This window comes from Spea bombifrons, chromosome 1 (genome assembly GCF_027358695.1).
Source record: "Spea bombifrons isolate aSpeBom1 chromosome 1, aSpeBom1.2.pri, whole genome shotgun sequence".
NCBI classification, from domain to species: Eukaryota; Metazoa; Chordata; class Amphibia; order Anura; family Pelobatidae; genus Spea; species Spea bombifrons.
This window is the reverse complement of record NC_071087.1, coordinates 23,058,160-23,080,840: the sequence shown is the minus strand read 5'-3', so window position 1 is coordinate 23,080,840 and position 22,681 is coordinate 23,058,160. Positions and strand designations below refer to the sequence as shown.

At 38.9% G+C, this 22,681-nt stretch overlaps 1 protein-coding gene across 1 annotated transcript; it reads right to left on the bottom strand.

The window, feature by feature from the left end:
* Positions 1–20,466: 20,466 nt before the first annotated feature.
* On the bottom strand, positions 20,467–21,778 carry GSX2 (GS homeobox 2). The gene is made up of 2 exons (XM_053455121.1): positions 21,335–21,778; positions 20,467–20,851 (listed from the first exon to the last, which is right to left on the bottom strand). Exons 1-2 carry the CDS (start codon positions 21,735–21,737, stop codon positions 20,511–20,513), a joined length of 744 nt encoding a protein of 247 aa, XP_053311096.1. The 5' UTR covers positions 21,738–21,778; the 3' UTR covers positions 20,467–20,510.
* Between the last annotated feature and the right edge of the window lie 903 nt (positions 21,779–22,681).

Sequence of the window (22,681 nt, the reverse complement as noted above, 5' to 3'; positions counted from 1 at the left end):
TCATTCATGATGTCCCCTGGCAAATCCATGGGGGAATTCTGCAATTTCCCATACACGTTTGCCACGTTCTCCACCATGCAAGAGATGTGTTTGGCTGAACACTTGTTAGCATCTGATATACTTACCGTCAGTAAGTTCCAACACTGGCTCAAAGAACACCCCAGGTGTTTTCCTGGGCACTGATTGGGTACTTCAAGCAGCCAATCAGTGATGCAAAACGTGGAGGGGGAAAGGAGCTGCATTTTTTCCATAATGTCAGTAATATTTTTATTTTTTTGTAGTATTTATAAATACATGTGAAAGTACTTATAAGGTACTTTCATGTGCATTCGTTGTTCAGTGGGATGGCCTAGGAGTGTCCCTTTCAAGGATTTTGTTGCTGCAGTGGATTGAAAGTGGCTGGGACCCTTACAGTCTTATTTAAATCCTCAGTCTCAAGCTTCACTTTAGCTATACAGCATAGGAAATATGGGTAGACATTTAAAGTTTCCACAGTCCTTAAATATGCATAACAAAATGTTCTTTTATAGAACATGTTCTTCATTCTGCAAGTTTTGGATAAGCGTTTCCACCTCTGTAAGGAACCTTGTTCTCCAAAATAAACAACTTAATTTGTTGTTTCCCAGAACTGTACAAGCTACCTTCTTGTAACTAAGCATGCATCAATGTTTCAAGACAAAGGCATATTTTTGTGGGGGCCACCTTCATTAACATTTCTAATTGACTAAATGATGTCTCTACATACTTGAGTAATGGCGAGAATAACCAATACATGCAGTGTTTACTATCTTAAAGGATAATTTCAGAGCCGTGTAGTTATGTGATATAGTAAGACATGTTAAATATATATAGTAATCCGAAGCAGTATCTGGCAATGCCTGAATGGATCGGCGACTGATCTTCTTATTCAATAACCCAGAATGTTGAGGCCTTCTAACAGTACTACAGTAAAAAGGGTTACCAGGAGTACAGCAACTGGGGTGAACTGGGAACTCTGTGTGCTGAAACATTTCGCCATACATCCCTACATAAGAAAGAGGTGAAAGTTATTGTATATATATACCAGTGTAGCCTTAGTTTAAATAAGTTCTTGGCAAATCGATTAGTGTTTTTTCTTTTCAGCAGGGTTGACTCCATTATGAACGCTATGTGTATTATATACCTCATTTTACTTGCCCAGACATAGGTATTCCTGCCATTGCTCCTGGAGGTTCATGGTTCTGCTATCTATTATCATCATTTAAGGACCTACTGTGAAGCAACTCATCATAGCCGTGTTAAGGATCTGGAGGGCCCCCCTTCAAAGTATATGTTACAAGTAATGTGCACCAGATTTCCTCAATACTTAACTCATGTGGCATTCACTCACTTTATACCCCCTGTAATAAAATGCAAATTATTGTTCTATTTCTTTAATGCTTTCTGGGTGTTTGGCTATCATCTCTCACTTCATACCCTTTTCTTGTGTACATTTAGTCCTTAGAACCTCTACTCCCAGAACATCTACACCAATTGCTCCTTTCCTCCATTCTCTTTGTCCTCGTTTGGTTATATTTTCACTCCCTGAATAATAAACTCTCACATATCACTGGGATCTACATGATGTGTTATACACAATATATCATAGCATTAATACATATCTAACAATATAGCTTAATGAATCATCATATATACTTTGAAAGCAATCCATAAATACAGGTATTACTGTGATGGACATATACATTCATGTAATACCCATGAAGAAACACAGGGCAGAAGGCACTAACCAGTAAGTTGCATTTATGGGTTAACTTGAGGTAACTAAACTCCTACATGACCTCACTCCCTGGTAATTATATTCACATGTGATTGCCAGAAACCAGCAGAAGTCAGGAATGTGCTGGCTAAGAACAAACCATCTTTCTCTTCTTCTGGCTCTCGAGTTATTCCACCGCTAGAGGGCACCCAATGACAAGAGAGACAGTGCTGGGTAGCCAACAGGCTAGAACATTAGTTTTCTTCTACAAACATTAGGAATATCCCCCCAAAAAAATTGTGTAAGAATAGGCTAAAACAGATATATACCTCTATATAGAAACACAAATATAAAATAATCTATTTTTACGTGCCTATAACCGTTTTATGTATATATATGGTAAGACCATTGTTAGCTTGGCAAAATTCTACAATATACAATTTGCAGCATCCTATATATGCCAATGATAACATTCAATAATTAGAATATACTCTGCCCTGGCATTCTTATTTATTTGCCAGTTTTAGAAAGAGAGTCTGTTTTTTATTTGATGTCTACAAAACGTTTATAATATTTTAGCTTAAACTAAACGGATCCAAAATCTTGGCACTGTGTGCACAGAGTCATAATTTTAGACCACTTGGGGATGGGTGTTTCACTCTTTTATTCATTTTCCTTAACTAAAGGTTGATGGGAGCAAAAACAGATCAGATTTCAGTGGTCTGTGCAGTTTTATTACATAAATATTTATTAGAGATCACCAAGAAGCACCACCCATACATTAGTTTGCAAGATTAACCCTTGAAATGACTGGTATGCAACGATTTGAACTGAAGGAGTTAATCAATGGTCAGTAATGGGGATCCCAAACTGAAAATTAGCAGATATTGCAGTGAGTGCCAGTGAATTCATTAGCTTTGTAGTTTGCTTTAACCTTTTGAATGCCAGTGGTTGGGACACATTTTCCCCAATGGTGGTAGGGATTTTATTTTTATTTTCCAGGCCCTTTCTGGGCAATAAACATTTCCTAACCTAGTCCCCCATGAATTAATTGCCCTGACATCTTCAGAATTATTCCACGGTATTTTTATTGGCAATAAAAAAAGATTTATCATAACATTTTCTCAGAATCTCACTCACATGAAATAAGCATATGCTCATATTTTACATTCATCGGGATAGATGGTGAAGCTTGCAGGTAAAACACTCTGAATATAATACAAGGGCAGGGCCGGCCTTAGGGGTGTGCGGCCGCACAGGGCGCCATGGCAACAAGGGCGCCTGCTCGGGACTTAAATGAAAACATCGTTTTTTTTGTTTTGGTTTTTTTTTAAACTTTATTTAAATCCTCCATGTTAAATAAAGTAACACTGTCGCGGTGCCGGCGTTTCATGCTGAGCACCGAAATATGAGTCACGGAGAGCGAGGGGCGCAAAGTGGTTGCTGAAAACTTCACGAGGAACCGCTCGGCGCCCCTGCCCGGGACTTCAATTAAAGCATCTGTTTTTTTTGTTGTTTTAACTTTATTTAACATGCAGAGCGAGAAGACGGACGCCTCCCGCTCCCACCGCAGAACTCAACAAGATAAGTAAGGATAATGAGAAGTAGGGAGAGGGGGTGAGGGGAAGGCAGTGAGAAGGGGCAGGGGGGGCAGTGAGATGGGGCAGAGGGGGGGAAGGCAGTGAGAAGGGGCAGAGGGGGGGAAGGCAGTGAGAAGGGGCAGAGGTGGTAAGTAGTGACAAGATTTTTTTCCTTTCCTTTTTTGGGATGGGGGGCGCCACAGGAGTAGTCCGCACAGGGCGCCAGAACACTTAAGGCCGGCTCTGTACAAGGGTATATATTTATACTGTCTCCTCATGCCTGCTGTGTTGGTGTCACCCTCGACTCCGACCTTTTGTTCACCCCCCACATTCAGTCTGTCTCTAAAAACTGCCGTCTTTATCTTAAAAACATTGCCCGCATCTGTCCCTTCCTAACATAGCATGCCACTAAAGCTCTCATCCGTGCCCTTATTATCTCCCGCCTTGATTATTGTAACTCTGTCTTAGCTGGTCTCCCTCTTAACCGTCTCACCCCTGTACAATCCACCATGAATGCTGCTGTCAGTCTCTTCACTGGCTGCCTGTGCGCTTCAGGATTCATTTCAAAATCCTTACTTTTACTTTCAAAGCCCTTCACAGCGGTTCCCCTCCCTACATCTCCTCATTCATCTCTAAATACACTCCTAACCGGTCTCCCTACTCATCCAATGATCTCCTTCTATCCTGTCCTCTGATTTCTCTCATGCACGCTTACAAGATTTCTCCAGGGCTGCCCCTCTCCTCTGGACTGGTATATCCGTCTCTCCCCCTGCCTTTGGTCCTTCAAAAAATCCCTCAAGACCCACTTCTCCTGCAATACTTTTACTAGTGTGGCTGGTCCATCCCTAACAACGGCACTTTTACCTATTGTGTAACACACCCTCAGTACCTCTAGATTGTAAGCTCCTTTGAGCAGGGCCCTTCTCACCTGTTGTCTCTGTTAGTCAATTCGTTATGTTATATACTACTTGTTGTGTCCTGTCCACCCATTGTACAGCGGTATGGAATTTGATGGCACTATATAAAACAATAAATAATAAATAATAATTCCTCCAAAACTATAATATTAGAAAATTGTATGCTTACAAAAGGTTGTGCTATGTTATGATATAAACTTATATGGTGAAGAACACATGCCAAGACATTTTAGACAATTTGATGCTTTCAACTTTGTGGGAACAGTTTGGGGAAGGCCCTTTTCTTTCCCAGTATGACTGTGCCCCAGAGCACAAAGCAAGGTGCATAAAGACATAGTTGGATGAGTTTGGTGTGGATGAACTTGACCGGCTGCACAGAGCCCTGACCTCAGCCCCATCGAACACCTTTTTAGATGAATTGGAACAGAGATTGTGAGCCAGACCTTCTCATCCAACATCAGTGCCTGACCTCACAAATGCTCTACAGCATGAATGGGCAAAATCCCCCCAGAAACACTCCACAATCTTGTGAAAAGCCTTCCCAGAGTGGAAGCTGTTACAGCTGCAAAGGGGGGACCAACTTCATATTAATGTCAATGTATTTAGAATGCGATGTCATAAAAGTCCCTGTTAGTATAATGTTCAAGTGTCCAATTCCATATGGTGTATCTTTTCTTCTTTATGTCAATATAAATACCATGTAAGAATTTTGAAGATTTTCCTTGATGCCAGATTTCTCATTTGATATTATTCCATAAGTACTTTGAACACTATGTCGGTGTTGGTATCACTTTATTTGGTGTAGCTCACCCTATATTGTTTATTTATATTTATTATCTGGATTTAACAGGGAAAAGGGATGATCTCTGTTTGGGGTTATTTAGAGCACACTCACTATACCGTAGTTTTTTGTGTACTCCTAACAAGTTTACTGTTAAAAAAGTTAGCCCTAGCCAAGGTGTGCACATATGAACATTACTTTGTAAGGCACAGTAAATATACATTTATCGATGTAAAAAACATTGGCCTCTAATTATAGGCATTAGGGAGAATTGTACAAATTGCTGGCTTTAAAGTGTTCAATATCTTTAAAAAAAAGCCTTTACATCTAAGTCAAGATGTAAAGCCAGTGTTCAGTGGTCATGGCCAATTGATCTCCCCAAAGTTCACAGTTTTATTTTATCAAGTATGTAATGTAGCCCAGCTGCTTTTAACGTTATTCTGTTGTTTCCAAGCAGATGTTATTTCTGGCCCATCCATTCTTCTCAGGTCCTCCTACGCGACCTTGACATGTCACTCATTAGGTTGGCATATCACCTTTTAGCTTCTTAAAGCTATTTCCTTAGGCAGTTCAGATCTATGGACAGTTTTTTAATTCTTTATTTAAACAAGAACGTTGATGTAGAATTTCATCTTGTGAACAAGCCATATACCTATCAAAAATAAATGATAAAAAATTAACAAAGAAGCAAAACAATATGTGCACTGTGATCCTGCACCCACACAGGGTACCAATTCCTTGCAAACAGCACGGTCCTCTAGGGCAGGGCCGGCCTTAGGGGTGAGAAACCTGTGCGGCCGCACAGGGCGCCATGGCAGCAGGGGCGCCTGCCTGGGACTTAAATTAAAACATCGTTTTTTTTAAACTTTATTTAACATCCATCATGTTAAATAAGGGGGGATAGTGAGAAGGGGCAGAGGGGGGCATAGTGAGAAGGGGCAGAGGGGGGGTAGTGAGAAGGGGGCGCCAGAGGAGTAGTCCACACAGGGCGCCAGAACACTTAAGGCCGGCTCTGCTCTAGGGTATTAAAGCCGCAGTCTTGGTGAATTCATCGGCCACAGTTTATTGTTAATCCACGTGAGCAGTTAGTAACAGAACCATACATCCCAAAAAATCCCTACAAACAAAATCCTAGCTCATCTGAGCTCTTACTAACATAGATGTCCCTTACTAATCAGGGTCTAAACTAAACAAAATGTAGCTTCACCGACCTTTTAGACTGTCTCTTTAGGGCATAGCAAGCAGTGCTGCTTCTAGCCCTCAAACAAAACTCTCCTCTTCTGTCCATCAGGTAAGGCTTTATTGGAGTCACTGCAGTACCCTACTTACAGCTGGCCAGTGTATGTAAACCTTAAGGTGGAGCACAGGCCCAACTTTCCGTATGCTCCACCCCAGGGGCCCATATATAAACATATTATTATGTGGCACAACACATACTCCCCCTGAGGCTACATATCATACCAAATCCTATAAAACCTAGGGGGGATGTATACGCCATCAGCGACAACACCCTGCGCCTTATCACAGCACATATTGAGACAATGAAAAAGAAGGGAGATAATTCAACAAAACTTGTGGTAAAACATATATGACTGAAGATTAATGTAGGGAAGATTTATTAAAAACGTAAGTTGCAGGTTGTATGTGAACAGCTAGGCTGATGTAACATTGACTTGCCAGAACAGTCCAATCTGTATCAGTACAGTTGGTAATTATAACAGAGTTTGGGAGATGCAGATTAGAAGTGGCTAGAGGACTGGATAGGAGGAAAACATTCTGAATGTAGGGCATCCAGCTGAATAGACTACAGAGGGGTACCCAGAAATTGTTTAACAGGTTGTTAGTAGAGCTATAGAATAAAGGTGGTGTGATGGAGGTAAATCCCAAGTAATTCATTGCAATGGAACAACATTAAAAACAGAGATACATTGGCCCAGGCTTATTAATTGGTTAATTTATTTTTTTCATTGCAATCTATGCCAGAGTTGGTATTTAATTACATAGCAATAGACTAATAAGACTGTCTTTAGAAATTAATCCAGTCCATTATGTTTACTGTTACATAATTTGCAAACTATGAAACTCTGTTTTGCTTTTTTTAAACCCCATGCTAAACTGCTTGCTTTTCAGCCTTGTCACTTTCCACTGCATAGCTATTTGCTAGCGAGGGTATACCTACCATGCTTATAAACACACCTGAGCCTTACAAGCATTGGTATCCGTGTAGCACCAACCCAGCTTGAAGTACCGTATATTCCGGCGTATAAGACGACTTTTTAACCCGAGAAAATCTTCTCAAAAGTCGGGGGTCGTCTTATACGCCGGGTATACTTACTGACCGAGCCGGAGAAGCCACCTCCCCTGGGCCGGTCTTCAGGGCCGCACCGAGGTAGGTGCAAGATCGTGATCTCCCCAACTAGCCCTGATCAGCAGGGTTGGTTGGGGAGATCACGACCTCCCTCTAACTAGCCCAACATTAGGGAGCTTGAGGTCTGGCACTTCAGACCTCGGCTTCCGTGCTCCCTAATCACTACGCGCCGGCTATTGATGCCGAGCACGGGGATGACGTCATGTCCCGGCGCTCGGCATCAATTCCCGGCGCGTAGTGATGAGGGAGCAGTAAAGCAGAGGTCTGAAATGACAGACCTCGCACTCCCACAACTGGATGGAAGAAAGAAGATGAAAAAGGTAAGAGATGGGGCCGGCCCAAGACAACATGCCGCCTGGGGCGAACTTTAAAATGCCGCCCCCCCCCATTATCTACCCTCCCTCCCCCCCGTACTTACCTTTCAGCACTCCTGCGATGAGTCTCCCTGCTCGGTGCCGCTTGTAATGCTGAGCGCCGGAAATGACGTCATCTTCCGGCGCTCAACATTACAAGCTGGCACCGAGACCGAGCTACAGGGCTCGCAGAGGAGAGAGGGGCGCCGAGCGCATACTGACAACTTGGTAAGATAAAACCACTCGGCGCCCTCTCTCTCTCTTCTCGGCTTTAAAAAATAAATAAATAAATAAAAAAAAGGACTTGGGGCGGCAAAGTGCGATTGCCCCACTCGGCTCCATTGTCGGGCCGGCCCTGGGTGTAAGTGCAGTGTATGTGTATATATGTGTGTGTAAGGTCAGTGTATGTGAATGGTCAGGTGTGTGTAAGAGCAGTGTAGGTATTTGTGTGTTTGTAAGCTGGTGTGTGTATATATATATATATATATGTGTGTGTGTGTAAAGGCAGGGGTGTGTGGTGAGGGCAGCGTATAAATGTACATGTATGGACAGGCGTATGTTAGTATGTGTAGACAACATATATATATTTATATATATATATATATATATATATATATGTGTGTGTGTGTGTGTGTGTGTGTAAGGGCAGTGTATGTATGTATATGTCTATATAACAACCAGCCAATCACCGGTAAGGTACATCGCTTGCCATGATTGTCTGGTTGTTATATACTGGGTAGAGGGGTAGTCTTATACGGCGAGTATAGCCGTATAAAAGTTGAAAATATAGAAAAGTTGGGGGTCGTCTTATACGCCCAGTCATCTTATACGGAATATACGGTAACTGTATCTGTGTGGGCTGTCTTGCATTGATTGGTTATTTAGTGTTTTTTTTAACCCCTAATTGTGGATTGCTGCATCAAATAGAAAAGACAAGACTGAAGATAACAAGAACAGTCTACCAGAACACCGGATGATAGGAAGGAAACTCTCATAGCAACATGTATCTCTCCACCTCTCACTAGACACACAAAAAGGCTCTTGATTGCCTATTTGTTTGTTATCAAGCTCATTGTCACTTTCACAGTATATAAGTGATTTGACAACCAATTAACAAAAATAAACAGATTTGAAGACAAAAATGTCCATTAGGCCAATATTTTCCTACTTGTTTTTATTCTGTATTTTATGTAATTGCCATTCTCAGAATAACATTTGAAAATACATTTTGGCCCAAAAAGGTATCAGTATATTTTTCCTATATATTAAGCCATATACATTAACCCCTTGACGACAATTGACATGCCAGGACCGGCACGTCTTTAAACGGGTGCAGAAAGCGAACTATTTTCGCTTTCTGCACCGAAACGGCGTTGCTGTAATGCCTCGACCTCGAGGCATTCAGCAACGCCATGATCGGCACAAAGGGGCCATCTCTGGCCCCTCCCCGGGGCGTCAACATCCGCCATACTTTGTATGGCGGCAGACGCCCGTTTTAAAAGCGTTTAGGAGGCGATCAACGATCGCCTCCTAAACTTAAATGGTGTCGCTGGAATGCCTCGATCAGGAGGCATCCAGCGACACCAAACACTTACCTTTGGATGGACTCCGGAGAGCGGTCACAGCCGCCGCTGCCGGTGTTCTTCGCCATCAAGCAAGATGGCGGCGGCCCGGGAAAAAAAACAATAAAGACTAAAGAGTTCGCTAGACGGTCTCAGACCCTCTAGAGAACTCTGGCTCCACTTGCAGGTTGAATACAGGTACTGCATTCAACCATGCAAGTCAATGGAGCTCAGCTTTCTAATCACAGTGTGATTAGTAAAAATAAATTAAAAATAAAATAAAATTAATAATAATTAGAAAAAAATAGTAAAAAAACAGTAAAATGTAAAAATAATTTCCCACTGATGTCACTATTAGGGGAACCTTCAAGTTGAAAAAAAATGTAAAAAAAAAATTTAAAAAAAAGGCAAAAAAAAAAAATATATATATATATAAAATATATTTTTGTGAGCAAGTCCTAAAATTAGCATATTAGCTTAAAACAATTCTCGCATGGAAAGAGTTAAAATACTGGCATATTAAATGGCCATGGGGTGTCTACTTTTAAAAAATGTATGATTTGATGGGGTAAATTGAATTGGCTGGATTCAACAATGTCCCAAATAACACGGGGGGGAAGGATGGGCACACATCTAATTTCCAATATACCAGGAGCTGTAAATTCATATATAAAGTAGGTGTGTGTGGGAAAAATACACACACAAAAATACTACTGCAAACTTTGAAACAATGCTGGTGGTAAAATGTGTGCATGCAAAGAGTTAAAATACCAGCATTTAAAATACACTGTGGTGTGTAGTTTTCAAAAATATATGGTTTTGTTGGGCACACTGAAATGGCCCGGCTCAAAGATGTACCAAATAGGGCATGGGCAGTGGATCCCCAAATGCCAAAGTTCAACATTGAAAAATGTGCATGCCCCAAATGTGGCCCTTTTGCCCCCAAACAGGCAGGCAAAATCATTCATGTGGGGTATCACTGCGCTCAGGAGATGTTGCTGAACACATATTGGGGTGTTTTGTGATAGTGACATATACCAGAACCTGTTTATTCATACCTGAAGTAAAATGTGTGTGAAAAAACAAATGCAAAAAAATTACTACCATAAAGTTTGACAAAGGCTGATGGTAGAATAAGTGCTTGGAAAGGGTTAAAATACTAGCATTTGGAATACCCTGGGCTCTCTAGTTTTCAAAAATATATGACTTGATGGGGTAAATTGCATTGGCCAGCTTCAAAGATACCCGAAATGGCACATGGGGGGAAGAATTACCAGATTTGGAAAAAATGGCTTTGAAATAGCAAAACGCTACCTGTACTTATTGCCCCATAATGTGTAGAAAAAAGCAAAAAAACATAAAAACATTGGGTATTTCTAAACTCAGGACAAATAGTAGAATCTATTTAGCAGGTTTTTTTATTACCTTTTATAGATGAGTAAAAGATTTTTCAACTAAAAGTTAGAAACAGTCATTTTTTTCTAAATGTTTCACCATATTTTATACTTTTTTTAATAGTAAATAATAGGATACAATCAAAACAATGTCATCTAAAGAAAGCCCTTCTTGTCCTGAAAAAAACAATATATAATGTGTGTGGGTTCAGTAAACGGGAAAGAAGAAAATTACAGCTAAACACGAGCAGCGCAGAAATGTTAAAACGGCCATTGTCACGAAGGGGTTAATCAATAAATAACATTTATAACTCCACATATAATCCTAAAAATTACATGTATTTTCCCAAAAATACGTGCAATCCTTCACATCTTGGTGCCATGAGGAAAAACAAAGTCCGTAGATCTTAATTATATCAGGTCTGTTTTCCATATCGACACAGATGGTCAGCAGGTTTTATAAAAACGGTGAAGAAGGGGAGGCTATTAAGTATGGCCTGGATATTTCACTAACATTACTTAATACACAACGTTGTTATGGTGCAAATCTCCAAAAAGTTAAAGCATTCTTTGTCAACAGGATATATTGTTCTGTAGTAACGTAGTTGTCTTAATGAAAACAAGGCAACTTATTCATGTTTTATACAAAAATTGGTTAATTACTATACTATATGCCACTGTTTTTTAATTGGTGTTAAAACTACATGTTGAAGACTTTTTTTTTCAAACATTCTTTTGTGGAAACCCTGTTTTTACATCATTGTTCCAGTGTATTCCTTCTTGTAGCTTATTTCCTATGTTTCCTCAATCTATTTCTTAGATTGCTGGGATAAAAACACTTTAGGGTACAGATAGCTGTTTGGGGATTTCCTCCTTTCTCTGAGTATGATGATGCAGAGGGACCGGGCCTGGCCGGGGGAGACTTAGGCCATGGAAGGGTTTGGCTAACCACAGGTGTTTGGAAAAGATAGGATGGGACAGTTGGCCAATTGGAGGAGCTGGGCAGGAAATTGCAGGACTAAATTATACTCCCCACCCAGGCATCACAAGGTCAATCCTAGCCATACTGACACTTCCAAGAACATCTGGTGACTTCTTAGCAATAAAACACTTCCAGCAAGAAGGACCTTTAAGCGGGTAGTTACCAAGAGTCTGGGCAGCAGGACGTAATTGCCTAGCTCTGTAGAGTGGTGGGAATTCCTGGTGCATTGTACATAGTCAACCAAAGGCTTCTTGCAGCAGAAGCTCACTAGGTTTGTTTCTTCAGAAGATAATGTGAAGTTAAAACTGCAGCTGTCCTTCAAACTCCTACTTTAGAGAAAAAAATCAAATGAATGAAGGGAGGACACTGGGCAAGAAATGTTTGTGTCGCACAAATGCATTAGCAGCTACATGAGTGTTTCTCTGTGTGCAAGAGTTTTGATATCTTGGTGTATTCAGAATCCAAGCATGTAAGAAACAAAAATACAGGCACAGCCAAATTAGAAGTATAGAGACATTGACGGCAGATAGGAACCATTCGGCCCATCTAGTCTACCCATTCTTTAAAGTGAACCTGTCTTACATTCGGAAAAAGCCTTCTGCCTATCCCGTGGATGTTTAAATTGACTCGCTGTATTAGCCTCTACCACTTCTGATGGGAGGTTGTTCAATTTCAATTCAATTGCAATTATTGGGATATTTGCTGGTTTACGGCTCTGTAAAAATTAGGATTTAAGAGACAGACTTGTACTGCCTACAAGTGTGGAGGAAACTGTGCCTGGAATCCTGTCAAGACCAGTAAAATGTATTGAAAGCAACTCAATGTTTATGAAATTGGGGGCTATCACTACCAAATAAACTGATGCAATATTAATGGGAACCCAAAGAGAAACAAATTAGAGTGTCAAAACTGCTCAGAAAATAGTAACTTGATCAGACATCTTAAACAAAGTTAGTGACCCTACAGATGCACCCGATACCTGTTCAATTTTAGATACTTAAAATCTAGACATGTTTTAAATAAGGCCCCATAGTCATATATATTGCTATGGACAGAAGTTAGCATGTGGGAGTTATTGATAGTCACAGGACACATGGAGTTGCCTCAAAGAAGCAATACTGCTAGGGAACTTGTATACATAGAGGGTCATTAGGAAACATCTGATCTCCTGTAGAGCAGTTGGAGAGAACTTTCATCTCCCAAGACAACTGGAAAGATTAGTTCCTAGTCTGTAGGGGAGACTCGTGGTATGTCAGTGTGACAAGGGCTCCGAGGCATCATTTTCTACCACCAGATGCAGCCTAAGCACTTCCACATTAATGTTGGGCCTTAAGAATGATGTCACCTCCATTTACACATATTTAATAGAGAGTTTTGCAACATTAAAGCGCTATTCTAAAATGTTTCAGGGTTACATTTTACATGTATCCTTTTGGTGGAAAACTAAGGCTATTATTGCTAATTTCTTTATTAGCGAATAGTTGGTTCAAATTTCAGTGGAAAAAATAAAATAAAATTGGGGCTTCTACTTCTCTGAGTAATAACATGATTATCGTTAAGATCTGGTCATCTCATGAAATTAATTCGATGATCTGCAGACACACGGTTGTCTATCTCTACCTAATGTAGAGAATTAAATTAAAATCATGGTACGGGATCTCTAGTTTACACACACAACTTCAAAGTGATATCTGTTCATAGTTTTTCTATATGTATTTTCTAGATAAGAGAAACTATTTGATCATCTGGCCTGTTTGATAAATTGAATAGCAATCAAAGAGACCCAGCGGTAATAGTCTAGTGTTACTTAATAGAAATAACCTATATCCTCAATTATTGACAGAGATTGATAATGTGCAAGCTCAAATTGCTTCCATACTAATATAAATAGTATATTAAAGGCAAATACTCGCCTATACAGATTTAAGCATAATGAAATTAATTTATAAACATTACCTTTTATCTAATGGGCTTTTTTGGCATTTCACTTTAATATGCATAACATTTTCAGGGGACTGCATGGGACATTTTGGTGTCCCTTAAGAAAACTATAGCAATGCTAGTCTCAGCTTGCTGTGTAAGGGGAGTAATCATACTGGTCCCTCTCTAGTGCTTAGTGGGTAAGCGAACCCAACAATGGGCAAAGGTGCTCATCTGGTGACTAAAATCCAGACCACATGTTTGGGCAATAGAGAGATCTTGGGGGGGGGGTCACCATGGCCCCAATGTGGAAACTGTTTGGAAATGGGAGGGCCCTTGTAGCTTATGTTTGTCTGTAATATGTACATCTGGATCAATGTACCACTTTTTGTACATTTATAAAACTTTCATAAAAAATTACTCTAGAAAAAAAAACTATACCAATAACAAAATCATGAAAATATCTATTAAATATGTAGAATGTATTCCTTAGCTCTCAAACAAACATTTCACGTTTATATTGCTACTAATAGAATGCTTGTAGTTATTCCACACACAAGGCTTTTCTGATTTCATGTGAAAAATGAAACATATTTTAGCAACATTTAATGTAGATTTTGAAACAATTATAGTTAATATGACATTGAAATGGCACTTTGAATATTGTATGATACTTGACAGATTACTTGTATGTAGTATTGTAATAGTTTGCAGAAGGAATTGCAGTCTAAACAAGGTTTGGAAACTTGAAAATGTAAATGAATCACCGGATTGATAATAGATCTGTAGTATCATTATATTGTAATTAATGCAGGATATTTTTTCCCTGCTGGAAGTCACAGCTAGGTAGGATGAAACTGATTTAGAAATGTGTGCATTTTGTGCAAGAATTTATTCCACTCTGGTGGCCGTATGTGGAATTGCAAGCGAAGCACACAAAAAGCTTTAGTGTCCCAAAATCTTTATAACAGAGCAGCCTCTCCCCCCCCCCCATGGAAAATGTAGTTAATGAAAGCATTTTTCTCACGTTTTCCCAAGTCTGGTTAATAAATTATTATTATAATGTTTACTGATTAATATAGCGCCATCAGAGTGCTGTATAGCATATATGTATGTGTTAATTTTTAGTGTGCAGATTTAAATTAAGATTGTGGGCACAGCACTAGAGAAAATATATCCAACTGGTCAGATGATCGCTTTAATTGGCTACATTTCACCATCTCTCACCTCTCTGCGGGGACCACAAGAGAAAATCGATGGGAGTAAATTCTTCTCCGCAGTAAAGCTGCGGCTTCACTAGAGTTAAATGAACTCCATGAATAGTGCTCTCTGCCCACAGCAGTTTTTTTTTTCATAGTAATGTTTTTGTTGGAAGACGTTCTTAACACTTGTGCCTTACTTCCTATAGACCTAAAGAAAAAAAATTGTTACACATTTTAGTTAGGTGGCTTTGATTGAATACTGTATATCTCACACCCCAGTGCCTGTGAAAGAAGTAGGGACAATAGCTAGCTGGCATTCAGACTGTTTATTTGTTAAGCTGCACCATTAGGGTGGAAACTTGTGGGTTTATGGGCTGTTGTGAAGCCATTTGATCACTCCTATATGTTTGCTTAGCGCAGGCTCACAGCTACCCAGCTGCAGACATAAGGGGCAATGAGCCCTCCTCCACGCAGAAAGCCTGCAGTGTGACCTCTGCAGAGCAGACTCATATAGTGTGAGTCACAATGAAGTCAGAGGCGTGCTGTGTGATGACCCGGACCACTGACTCTATGGAGCAATGAGCTGGGGGAGAATGGTCAGGACACGCGCCCACCCATCCCTGCACATCAGCCCCTTCTACAACACCCCATGTCACTCTTATCTACAAGGTCTTCAAATAAACCATGGATCCATGACAACTGTGTTTTTCAATGTCAAAAAGGCCAATATTGGTCAGGTGGCATCCATCCAAAAAGTCTGCATCCTATTCACCCAGGATCCACACTCCCTCTTCCATTCTCACCCCTTTCCCCCAATAAAGGACAAAAAAAGGAACTTTTTGGTCACAATTAATATATTCGTGTTTCCTCCCACTTTTCTTTCCCAATGGATAACCAGCTGCTTAATGCTTCAATGGGAAACTTGATTATTCTTTGTTATGTAGAATAAGTGATTTTTACTATAGGACCATGCAATAAACCATCCCATGGCCTGCGGGTGTTTATCTGCTGGTGCTGGGTCTTTTCCATATATCACCCTTATATATACGGCTTTATATCTGATGAAAATATATATTTTTTTAAAAAACAGACCTCCAATTCTCTATAATGCTCAAATTATGTCAAAAGATGGTATAATGTGTATTTGCAATCCTGATTGTATCACTAATTTTAGTTGTTTTACAAATGAGTTGCTTCATCACTCAGGAGAGTAAAATGCACATAAAATCTTTCCTAGTTGTATTGTTAATACTGCGAATATTAATGGCTAATATCAGCTATTTATATCAACTTTTTTTGCTATAAAAATGATGATGATGATGATGATGATGATGGTAAGGAAAGATGATTGTTGCTAATTACTATTTGGATGATTAACTAATGTCCACAAATGATTGGTGCCTTTATAGAGAAAATAAATATCCTTTTGGTGTTGTGACAATTTAGATCTAGATGCCCCACATCAAGCTAATAAAATTCTCATTGTAGTGCTAATTCTCATCCATTGCATAGTTTTTTTTCTAGTTCTGAATCCCACACCTGCAACATAGGGAGTAATTCAATTAATATAAAAAAAAATCAACATATTCATTGCATGTCTTTTCCCTGATGATATATTGTGAGCAGTGTGAGATGAAAAAGAACCCATTTATTCCCATGGTGAATGAGCCTGCATGGGACTCAGACTACACCTGCCTCCACAGTCAATTAGGAATGTATCGAAAATTCTACCAGAAAACGAGTTAAATTAACCGTATTCTGATTTCCTTGTGTCCCTCCTACATAATCCCCCCTTTTCAGCATGCCCCAGAAATTACCACATGTTGCAAGGTTCAAATAGTTTCCTAATGAAACAGTGACTAACTGGTTCTCTCAATCCCACATAACCCTTTAGCTGAGCCTTCAAAGACTCTGGAACTGCAGCAGTTGGGGGTCTCAGCTTCAAAAATACTTCTTTTTTTTGCCAGGAAATCTAACTTATCAATGCATTTTTCCCATTGAGGGGTGTGGGTAATCATCAGGTCCCTTGTCAGATATATTGCTTTATAAAGAAAATTTTAAGTAAATAACTTGTTTTTTTTTTTAATTAAGAATTTTGGATACTCAAGCACTTGCTCTGAAAAAGCTATGAAATATTATTAAATATGAAAAATGTCAGCTGTTGATAGATTTCAATAAACTGAAACTAGGAAATGCGAGAAACTAATAACATATCTATTTAATCCACACAGTGAAATTTCCACGAATTTTGTACACACAATTTTCCACAATTGTACCCAATCTATAAATAGAAATGCACTATATGTATATAATCCTAAAGCTATAGGACAATAATAAAATTTAAATTCGTTAAAAAGGCTACGAAAATGCCACTCCTTAGCAAGATCATCTTAAAAGTAAAATCATTTAACCCGTTAAATGCTACAGTGGTGATAAAGGTTAGAGAGACTCAGACTCCAGTGTAGCCTTCTTCTCCCTACAGGCATACTGCTCCATTTCATGGTACTTTAACAGTTTATTTTAGAATGATGCAGCTGATACAAAGTCATAAAAGATCTATAGTCCTTGTGCCAAACTGACAGAGCCCTTTCTTGGGCTCTTAGAAAATGCTCCTCTGGCTTTTCAATGTCCTTCTATCCATCTTTGTCTTCCCATCATAAAAGGGGGCATGATGAAGCAAAGGCTGGCCAGCACCACACGATCAGCGTTTGGCAGTGCCAGTCCCAGCCCTTAAACACATTGAAATTGTTAGTGCTTCATTAATCTGCAACTAGTTACTTTGTTCTGTACCCAGATTGTGCCCCAGTCCAGGTCTTGGTTAACCATTCAAGAACCAGAGAATCAAGCATTCTATGTGTAACTCACCGCACCTGGCACTCAGTTACATTTGAATATAAACCAACAAATGCAATTTTGGATTATATTTGCGACAATAAAAAAAGATTTAGGAGAGTTTGATGGTCTTAGAAAAGATCATTTTACATCTTCTATAAATTTGATAAAAAATTGGAAATGCAGAACCACAGTATAATGTAAAGTGTCATTGACAAGAGCTACTTGCCTTCCTGGTACCCAAGTTGTTCCCAGAGGATAAAACCACAATAGTGCAAAGATAATTGTAAAATACACAGAGAATGTATTCATTTGGAGGAAGCCTTTAGTCCTGTGTGTATTGTATGGCAGCCTCTATAGCAGGGGGCTTCTTTCACAGGGCTATTCAGCGAACAGGTACAGCCTGCAAAGGATTAATACCATTACTCTGCTATACTGGGTGGATATTAACTGGCACTTTCTTCAATGAGCCCTATTGAGATGCAAGGAGTATATAGGTTGACCGCTTGGTGCCAGCTAATTAGTAACTGTGAGATTGAGAAATGTTCATTGGGTTACCTTTACAGGCTTAGTGACTGCAAAATATGAAGGTACCCTTTTTGCAAATGTCAGTTTCTATAAGTCCATATATCTAGTGCCAGGATGTTGTAATAATTATTTGGGTATACTGTGAAGTATAGGGATTATGAAATAGCATTAAATGAATTAAAGAATAATGCAACAGGGGTATTTGGGGTCCAAAAACCCAAAGTATAACATAGAGCCTAGCGACCCTGGGAAAATGCTGGCTAAGCTAATATAAAGCAGGGTATCTGTGGCTATTTTATCTGGGGTATGAAGAATTACTATGATCAGAGTTAAAAAAAAGAATGGTTTATACGTTTTAAAACTACTTGTAATGATTTATATTGAACGCTATAACTCTGCATGAGTGATGCTTTACTAAGTTTGCAGCATGAATAGTTTTGGACCATTTGTGGTCTTCAATAGTCATATCACCAAACCAGAATGAACAAAGCATATATTATATTACATTACAAAAGCTAATCCTGATCGGTCCAGCGCTTCATCTAGTTTTAATTGTACGAAATATCTGTGCACATGTCTTTAGTTGTCACTAGACTACATTACTACGTTAATTGGCCGAAGCAAAATATTGGAAATCAGTTAAAAGTGATTAAGAGGCACAGTGATTTTTTTCCCCAAATTAGATTAAAAAAATAGTCATCTTCTGTATGAAATGTATATTTTGCCAGGTAAAGTATGTAATGTTCTTTAGATTCCACCATAGTGTTTGTAATATGACTCAGATACTTTCCCCCCAACTTCTCTTTAATTTGGCTGTTTTTGTGGCATCTCTCTGAACCCTGCCCTCCATCAGAAAAGAGCCATTGGTAGCAGTGCTTGGAGCTCTTCAGATCAATGTCTCCCCTTAGAGTGTTCAAAGGAGCAGCAGAGACTTGCCGGGTTACAGACAGTGAGTGCTTGGGCAGCCCAGATGTTCATTCTATCCAAAGGGCTACGGCCAGTGGGGATTCTATGTTTTACAGTACCTGTAATATAACAGAAATCTTACAAAACAGCATGATTTACAGAAAATTAGTATTATTTATTGTTATAGCGCCATCAAATTACGTAGCGCTGTACAATGGGTACGAAATATACAAGGTCATGTAAAAAAATGTAATTGTTTCTTTAAACAAACAACCAAAAACATTAAATAGTGAGCTCTGGATGCCAGTGTGCTGCTTAACACTGGAATGGTTAAATTGGATCCCCATCTTTATTGATTGCTATCCTAGTTCTAATTATCACATCTTCTTCATCAGCAAAGGAAAATCATTTCAAAATTGGTCCACTAAAAAGTGGTAAACAGCCACCTGTTCTAAGGTCTGGATGTTAATATGAAAAGGATCTAAGATTTTTAAGGACCTTTTTAACGCTTTATGTGCCAAAATGCGGTGGTGTGCATCTCACTTTTTGCTACTATGATTAATGTACCTGTGTATTCCTATTAAGTATATATATATCTATATCTATATCTATATCTATATATATATATATATATATATATATATATATATATATATTACTTTGGCAAATGTTACCTGTGGGCTGATGATACAAATTTATTTTTATCATTACAATTTTGTTTAGTATATTTCCGGCTAGGAAAGTTATTACTTGGGTTCTCATAAATATACAAACTCTAAAAAGTGTAATTATTCAAGAAAGAAAACAAGGAAATAAATGTACCAGTTACGAAACCCATTAATGAGTTGTGGAGCAAGACTATTATTAAACAAACACACAAATGAAAATCCAACTTATTTCGAGGATATTTTTAATTCTTTATTTCGTTCTTAGACCTAGGTCTAGGAAATTAACTATATTGACATATTTACAAGGAGGTCTGTAAAAATATTCGAGCAATAACATGAATTTTGACACCCATCCATAAAAATACCTGTTGCTTGCTTCTATCAGATTTTATTTAAATAAATATAAATATAGCTTTGTATAAAACTATTCACATGCAGGTGATCTGAGGGCAAATGGTGGAACTGGTCTATTTACAGATACAGGACACAATAAACTCTCTGAAATTCTTCATTGTAGCAAATAAACCCATTATTTACAGGCTACAGCAAATGCCTTGGACATATGTTGGAGATGGCAGAAAGCATGTTTATCTCTGTTTATATGAGAGATATAGGATCTTCTCTGCAGATTTACAATAATCCCTCAAAACAAATTGACCCATGAATAGTCAGAGATCTAAGTATGACCTGCATTTTAAGAAAAATGCCTTAAAAATTTACTAGAGAATGCATATATGTACATCACAAGTGCATAAGATTTTAAAAGTCCCATAGAGGCCAGCCTATAAAGGTGAGATGTCCTTGTCCTCACTTGTAGAAGCTGGAGATAAGGATTCCTCATCTTCAGACCTTGGGTAGTGTCCTTGGTTCCCTGTACACTTGCAGCCTCCATAGGTGTTTCTCTGCGATCCTTTATTCTCTTTCTTGTGTTTTACCCTTCTGTTCTGAAACCAGATCTTCACCTGTTTCTCTGACAGGTTCAGGTAGGTGGCTATTTCTATTCTTCTCAGCCTTGAGAGGTACATGTTGGAGGAGAACTCCCTCTCCAGCTCCAGAAGTTGGCTGCTAGTGAAAGCTGTCCTCATTCGTTTACCATTCGGTATATGGTTGTTATCGGGACTCCCTGTAATTAAAAAAAAAGTTAAAACTTTATAATGTTTGTCTAAAAACCCAAGCAAGCAAACAGGTGATTATGTTACAGATATACACATCCGTAATAAGCTAATAATAATGATAATAATAATAATGATCATCAGATTGAATCAAATAAATGGATCTGAAAAATGTGGTAGTTTAGGGTTAATAAATTTGACAGTATAGGGAAAGAGCACTCAAAGGGTTAAATTAGCGTTCATGCAACAACACTATTTCCAGTCATTGACCTCTAACATGACAATATTATGTATAATGTATTATATGTATAAATGAGTGTCTGCTTTGTTAACTTTTTTTCCGCATGGGTGAGGATATGTTATCCATTTAGGAACATGTCAAATTGATAGGGATGGTTTTTTAACATAACAAAATAAGAGCAGGGGTTTGGTCTGTAATAACACACAAATACATCCCAGAGATAAACTGGAGGTACAGTGCAGAGCATGCTTACCCATTGACAAGCAGTGGAATCTCCTAGGGTCCGTAACGTTGTAAGTGGGATTGCAGACAGGTGCATGTCCTGGATGCATTATAGCTGGGGTTGGTTGCTGGCTCATCCTCTGGCAGTACTGAGTTTCTCCAGCTGAGAACTGGCTCTTCATTAAAGGGATACCGGTTCTGGATGAGTGCAGGTGAGAGGTGATACAGATGGGACAGACACAGAAGCTGCCACTCTTCCTGGAGGGACATACCGGGGCGGAAACCGACATGACTGTGGGAGAAGACATGCTGATGGGTAGGAGAAAGTCTTGCCCATGATGATGATGATGATGGTGGAGGTGATCAGGTAGAGTTGGAGATGGTCTGTTGGAGTCTTTAATGATTAAAGAGTCGACATAGAAGGACCTAGACATCGCAGATCTCTTGACAATCCCTGGTCTCTTAACAAACAGCAGTTTGGGCTTCCTCTGAATGTCTCTGTGGCTCAGAAGGTGCTTATGTCGAATAGCTAGACAAAAGGGTCCCTGGAGAGGGCTGGTCCTAACGTCACCCACGTGTATCCCCTGCCTGGGATTTCACAGAGACCATTAACACGTGATAATTGAAAAGGATTCAAAGCTACATCTCATCCACTTGATTGAACCCACTTGATAGCTTGTCCAAGTTAACAAAACAAGTGGAGAAAAACTCTGGCAAAGTGTTTGTTTTGTTAATTTTATATAAAGCAAGATAAATTCTAGCTAGGACAGCTGTACTAAGGAGATACCTCCAATATACTCGGTACTACCATATCCCAATACTATGTGATCTGTGCTTAGGAAGTGGATACTCTTTCTGTGGTTCAAAATTCATTATCCTTATTTAATATTTAATTCACCGTGGTTTATGGACCTGTAGAAATTTCGTTTTTCCTTCCTAATAAAATAAAAGCAGTTTAAAAAAAATCATGTAAATCTGTATTTTGTGTTCCGCGAAAATAGGCATGCTAAATGCGAAGAGTTTACTTATTTAACCCTTTTGCAACCACCCAATCTGTTAGGCATATAGTCATAATGACCTTCGGATATTCTTTAATTTGGCCGTGGGTTGTTAAAAATGAGAATTTGATGTTGAAAATCACAGGTAATAAATTAGTTAAATAATATCCTATCACTAGAGATCAAATACAGGAATATAAATGTTAATGCATATAAACTCCTTTACTTTTAGTGTATGTATTATTATTATTATTGTTTTATTATTATATATATATATATATATACACAATTTATTATTTTATTATTATATATATCATTTATATAGTTCCGCAGTGCCGTGCAATCGTTATATCTGCTAGTTAATTTAATGGAATTCAAAT